Genomic DNA, 6,588 nt, shown 5'->3' with positions numbered 1-6,588 from the left:
TAGGTTCCCTCCTTAACACTGGGCATGGTAAGGATTGAGATGAAGTAAACTGATCCTAGATCAGGAGAGATTTGCCTTAACCCGGCCTAACCCTTTCCCATTTGATAATCTGTCTAAAACAGATGTAGCTGGTATTTCCGGAGATTACCCATCTAATGGAGGAGGTAAGAGATAATGTGTATTAGTGTATAATTTAACAATAATTTGGTAATTGCTTATATTTGTTCTATATCACTCGTGTGAATTGGAAATGTGTTTTTTACTCCCCCTGAGACACCCATGGAGAGTGGGGTCTTGGCCAGGGTCAGCCATTATCAACAGCGACCCTGGAGCAATGGGGTTAAGTGCCTTGCTCAAGGGCACATTCGATCTGATCATCTGTGAAGTGTGCCTGGCCATGAAAACAACCTATACTAGGACATGCCTTAAGTCTCCGTCTTCCAAGTTCACAGATTCACAGAGGAACACAAATTCAACTCAAGTAATTTAGTTGAAGGCCCAACGCAGGCGTAAAAAAAACAACAAACAATATCAAATAATTTCTGCGTAACAATTAAGTACCTTAGTGTAATAGATTTCTATTTAAATGGACAATGATAGCTTTTTAGCAAAAACTACATCTCAAGCAAGAATTTTCCAAGGACTGTCTGGGAGAAGTCTGAGTGAGGAGGGGGAAACAGAACACTAGCGGTTCATGAGGCGATTCGATTAATCTGGCCCATGGGCCCGGGTAGGCGTGTTTTGCACCGGGTGAAAGTTGATTGCCTTCATTTTGAAACCGGTCTGCCTCCCAGGCATTGGTCTATTAACTCATTTACTGCATGGTGATGTTACTATGGAAAGCCAAAACTCCCGCCCATGCAAACCTTCTAATTAGGTCCTTTGTAGATTGTATTTTCAACCGGCCAACTATCAGGAAATAAATAACACTGATAAATGTTTTTAAAACTTTTCCAGTGTTAGTTTCATCAGCTGTTGTACAATATAATACGAAACACAGGAAACCATTTTTTGGACTGCACTGGGCCTTTAACGTTAAAATGTAAATTTCTAAGTTTAGATTAGGAATGTACCTTAGAGTAATGTGAGTGCATTTTTTCTCAAGAGCAATGGAAAGCAATGGAAATGTTGAATCAGACAGCAAGAAATAGCTTTCCAAGCTTCCCAAGAAGCTAGCTAGGTGTCATGTAGTTTACAGCACAAGTAGTGTTCAGTTTTCATTTCCGTTTCCTCAGTAAAATGGGTCCACACACATAGGGCCCAGACGTCATACTTTTAGGGCGTGGACCTAGTTAGCGAGATAGGCGCTAGCTAGCAGAAAAAGACCGACCTGATATCGATGCACAGCTAGCTATTCTAGCAATCCTGGTTGTGATAATATTGCCACTGTATCCAAATTAACAGGTAGCTATGTCTATTTTTCAACGAATATGATTTGTGATATTACCTTTACCTTGTGAGTCCTTGCTTGCGGTTTATGCCATCAAATTTGATCAAGCTACTGGTAGCAAGCCAGTTAACTAACGCCAGGCCTGCCATTTGTGTATGATTGTCTGAGGATCAAATTATGATCTAATAACGTTAGCCAAATTAACTTCATCTAGCTATTTTGTTAGGTGCAATCATGTGTTTCATGATAATGAATTTAGCTACTGTAGCCAGCTAAATGTATTTAACTCACGTTAGCTACTAGCAACAATGCGTTAGCTAAATTCACAATGTGCTAGTATTGTTAGATAGCTACCAGCTAGCATTTGCAGCAATTTAAAAAGTCTAACGTTACAAGACATGATTAGCTAGTTAACTGCATTCACTTACCTAAAAGTAAAATACAATTTAGATGGCCAGCTAGCTAACTTACGTAGTTAAATACTATTAGCCAAGTAACGTAGCCTAGTTGAGTAAAGGTAGCTAGTTAATTTACGTAAAATTTTTTAAAAAACTAGGCCACCAAGTCAGTTAAGCACAAGTTATTATTTACAATGACGGTCAAACCCGGACGATGCTGGAACAATTGTATGCCGTTTTATGGGACTCCCAATCATGGCCGGATGTGATACAGCCTGGATTCGAACCAGGGACTGTAGTGACGCCTCTCTCACTGCGATGCAGTGCCTTAGACTGCTGTGCCACTCAGGAGCCCCGTTACAAACATACCAATATGCTTCTTTACTTTCCTCAGGTTTAAAATAATTCCAACCATGTCTGATGGAGAGGGTTACGTGGTGCGTGTGAGAGGTCTACCATGGTCCTGCTCTGTGGATGAAATACAGAGGTTCTTCTCAGGTAACACCTTTTAAGATAACACCTGTATAGCTTGATACTACACGTTTATAGCCTCTCACAGCTGAGATAACTGTGAGTCCCTCTAACCTCTTCTTGGTATATAGATTGTAAAATCGCCAACAATGGCACCAGCATCCATTTTACCTCCACACGCGAGGGCCGACCCAGCGGAGAGGCCTTCGTTGAGCTGGAGAATGAGGATGACCTTAAGATCGCTGTGAAGAAGGACAGAGAAACCATGGGCCACAGATATGTGGAAGGTGTGTGTGTCTCTGTTTGTGCGTTTTTGTGTCAATGCAAGTCTTGAAGTTTCAATGTTTGCAGCAGAAGCATAATATGTGCCTTGGGACCTCACTTTGGGCTACATTTCTCAGCTGTTTACATTGTGTAGCACTATCAGTAGTGACTGTATATGTTGACTTGTATTTTCTCAGTGTTCAAATCCAACAATGTGGAGATGGACTGGGTGATGAAACATTCTGGTTCAAGCAGTCCAGAGCCGACTGGAGACGGCCTGGTAAGGCTCCGAGGCCTCCCCTTCGGCTGCAGCAAGGAGGAGATCGTCCAGTTCCTCTCAGGTACTAGTAGCTTGGTTCACATGAACAGCCCCATAACAGGCTGTAGGAGTAGGTGACCGGCCTCAGCCCTCATCAATGATCCAGGATCATTTACATTTTTCAGACATTTAGCAGACAGTCTTAACCAGAGCGACTTACATTATACAGGCTATAATTTGTCCAGGATTTCCCCCATCACCTACTTTTCTCTATCACTGCTTTGGCCCCAACCAATACTTACATTTTTTTTATTCTGTACAATAATTTGACCAATCAGGCCTGGCATGCTAGTCTCTGTCACTCTCTTTGACAGTGGTCCTTTAATTCATCCCATTGGGACAATTATAGAATGGGTGGGTACTAAAGGTAACGCAAGTACCGCCAGAGCCATTCCTTTTAATTCCTTGACACCTACAGTCTCTTCTGTATCCTCTTCTCTCTCCTTTTCTCTTTCGCTCACTCTTTCCTCTCACCCTCCTTTATGTTGCAGTAAAATTTAAGTACCATGAATGGTCATTGACTCATTGGTTAAAAACACTCACCAGGTGTGTACATAACATAATGTATAGTTTTCATTATTTTTATATTTTTTAAATCTATCATACAAAATAAATAAAGCAACAACAGAGAAAGATCTCTTTCTGTAACTGGGCATGTGATTTACTGTGTCCCCCACTGGGGTTATCTGTCCTTGGGTTGAAGGGTTGGAAATCGTGCCAAATGGGATAACATTGCCGCTGGACTTCCAGGGGAGGAGTACGGGGGAGGCCTTCGTGCAGTTTGCTTCACAGGATATAGCTGAAAAGGCTCTAAAGAAACACAAGGAAAGAATAGGGCACAGGTGGGGATGGATGGTTGGTTGGCTGGATAAAGTTGCATTTCTTATGGTGTACAACTTATAAACATTAACCACAGGTATAACTGACTGATACTCAACAGAACAGTAAAAAGTGATATCTGTTCATTTAAGACAACACATACTCAGATATTGACTGTAAAGACACATAGTTACAATGTTAGATCAAAACACACTAACACTCATTCACTCACAGCAGTCGTTGGGAAAATGAAGCACATTCTCTTGTTCTTAAACCATTGGGAGATAGATCATATTCTGAGTTTAGTGCCGAGGTGACTTGTAAGATCTCAGGTCCGTCACCAAGTTTGGTTGAGAGTGCAGAGTAAAAATTGCAGTTTAATTTGGCATATCCATTTTACCCTGATTCTTAAGTGAAACTGATTGGTTCCTGGGCACTAAACATCAGTACAGGTAGCCAATGGACGGACAGACATACAATTCTCCCAGGTGTTCTAACTCACTGAGGGCCATTCAACATGAGGACAAGGACCCCGCCCACTGTCACTCACAGGTAATGCTCAGAGAGTGTGTCTCCATGGATAACAACAGGACAATGACCACAACAGGGACACAGATTGTACTGTAACCTCAGTGTTAACTGTATCGGGTACCTGCAGGTGACCATAAGAAAAGTGCCTGTTGTACTGTCAAGGCTTTATACTACACAGTATACTGTTACCCACTAGATCAAGTCTCATCTAGCTATGGAACAGTAGTGCACGTGGCAGCACCTGGCCTCAATAACCCAACTTTATCAGTACTCTCAATGACCAGTAACTACAGAAAAATGTCAGCTCATCACCTGCATATTGAACATCCAACTTTATTGGTGCCCTTTCCATTTGAACACACATTGATTCAGCCTGAGGTGCTGTACAGTAGCTAGCTTTAGTCTACACCTCCTCCTGTGTGGTGGGGTCTTCATGGTGATGTGTGTACTGTATGTGTCTCAGGTACATTGAGATCTTCAAGAGCAGCCGTGCTGAGGTGAGGACCCACTACGAACCCCAGAGGAAACCTATGGGGATGCAGAGACCGGGCCCCTATGACAGACCGTCTGGGGGCCGTGGGTACAACATGATGGGGGGCCGAGGAGGGGGCTCTTACGACAGGGCCAGACGCGGAGGCTATGGTGGAGGTGTGTGTGTAATGTCTACCCAGTGTAAGAAGATAGTGTGTTTGTTTTTGATCATCTGAATAGATTAAGAGGGAACGATGATCAGTCAAAAAGGGTCATGATTATGGATCATAACACAATGGTCTCCCCGTCATACTCTTCCTAGCCCTCTATGTACATTTCTATCATGATGAGAGACTGTATATGCCTCAATGTTCCAGACCAGTGTCTCCATAACTAAGGTGTGTATCTAACATCAGGTGTGTCTGATGGGCGGTATGGTGACAGTAGCTCCTCCTTCCAGAGCACCACGGGTCACTGTGTTCACATGAGGGGTCTGCCCTACAGAGCCACAGAGACTGACATCTACAATGTGAGTTCTAGGATCTCCTACTAAGAATGGTCTGTGTGAGAGACGGTGAGAATAACACACTGCTTCCTCCCTCCCTCTGTAGTTCTTCTCTCCTCTGAACCCAGTGAGAGTGCATGTGGAGATCGGTCCAGACGGCAGAGTGACAGGAGAGGCTGACGTGGAGTTTGCTACACATGAGGATGCTGTGACAGCCATGTCGAAGGACAAGGCCAACATGCGTGAGTCTGTCTTTGTTTGAAGTTATTTTGTTTTGAGCCGGCCACAGCTATTATGAAAGGCACTTTAAAATGTACCCCCCCCTTCCCCATAATTCCTCTTCCTTGCCCCCCCAGCATTCCTTCCTTATTTTCCTACCTAATATGATTAAATCCATGTACTAACCAGCTGTGTCCTGCAGAGCACCGCTATGTGGAGCTGTTCCTCAACTCTACAGCAGGGGGCAGTAATGGCTCGTACGGCAGTCCGATGCAGGGGGGTATGGGGAGCCAGTCCTCCTATAGCAGTGGAGGGCTGAGCTCTGGATACTCTGGAGGCTACAGCAGCCAGGGCAGCATGGGAGGTTACAGTGACTATAGTGAGTATCAGCTCTATAAAACACACCCCCTGTTCACATATACCTCCACCACTGTTGACTAGCCTTGTATGTCTATCTGCGTATGACTTGAACTATCAAGCTTTACTGTGTGTGACTTCTGAACTCCTCGGTCCTATAGTGTGTATCTCTCTCCTGTCAGGTAACCAGGGCGGTATGAGCAGCAGTTACTATAGCGGCGGTGGACGAGGAGACAGGAGTTCCAATGGCCTGGGGGCAGGATGGGGGATGTAGTTCTTTAACCAAGCATGTGTTCGGCTAGAATTGTAGTTCTCACCTGGATGTTTCGTATTAGTGATTGAGGCCCCTTTGATGTTTTGTTTTCACCCTCTCCTACTGTTGTTAGTGACATGACTGTGGTCGGAAGGCTTGTTTCATCAGCGTTACCTGGAAGATTCAAATAACCAACTGTGATTATGACTGTCTGTTTCTTTAACCCACAGTTCACCTTATGTTGACCGTGAAGGGTTGTGGGAAACTCTAGTTAATTCAGAAAGTAAACCAATTCCACATTTTTGTAATTGAAAAGCAATTGGCCCGATCCTGGCAGTTCTGTCTCTGAGTGGATGAACCAACACACTTCTGTAAATAGACTTCTAGATGTTTTCTTTTCTCCAGTAGGTGCAACAATATCTTGGCTTTCTGTCAGTCTGAAACAATGTCAAAATAGTGTGAGGTTAACAAAGAGCATGTTTGTTTTATAATGAAGATTGCTATGAGGGATGGATACTTATTTAGCAAACAAACCTTTACGTTTTTCTGTTAATAAAGGTTTCTTTCTACTGCCTGTGGAATTTTCTCTTT

At 43.5% G+C, this 6,588-nt stretch overlaps 1 protein-coding gene across 2 annotated transcripts; it reads left to right on the top strand.

The window, feature by feature from the left end:
• The first annotated feature begins 1,238 nt into the window (after positions 1–1,238).
• On the top strand, positions 1,239–6,571 carry LOC129827399 (heterogeneous nuclear ribonucleoprotein H-like). 2 transcript variants are annotated; one of them, XM_055888198.1, is made up of 10 exons: positions 1,239–1,404; positions 2,183–2,286; positions 2,391–2,546; positions 2,721–2,864; positions 3,546–3,684; positions 4,656–4,840; positions 5,080–5,192; positions 5,275–5,410; positions 5,590–5,766; positions 5,923–6,012. In XM_055888198.1, the coding sequence occupies exons 2-10, from the start codon at positions 2,202–2,204 to the stop codon at positions 5,928–5,930; spliced, it is 1,143 nt and encodes a 380-aa protein (XP_055744173.1). In that variant the 5' UTR covers positions 1,239–1,404; positions 2,183–2,201; the 3' UTR covers positions 5,931–6,012. The 2 variants fall into 2 exon arrangements, with proteins under 2 accessions (XP_055744173.1, XP_055744172.1); XM_055888197.1 differs by having other exon boundaries at positions 1,240–1,404; positions 5,927–6,571.
• Positions 6,572–6,588: the final 17 nt, after the last annotated feature.

This window comes from Salvelinus fontinalis, chromosome 29 (assembly GCF_029448725.1).
Source record: "Salvelinus fontinalis isolate EN_2023a chromosome 29, ASM2944872v1, whole genome shotgun sequence".
Classification (NCBI taxonomy): domain Eukaryota; kingdom Metazoa; phylum Chordata; class Actinopteri; order Salmoniformes; family Salmonidae; genus Salvelinus; species Salvelinus fontinalis.
Note: the sequence above shows the minus strand (reverse complement) of the source record. Positions and strands in the feature narration are given on the sequence as shown.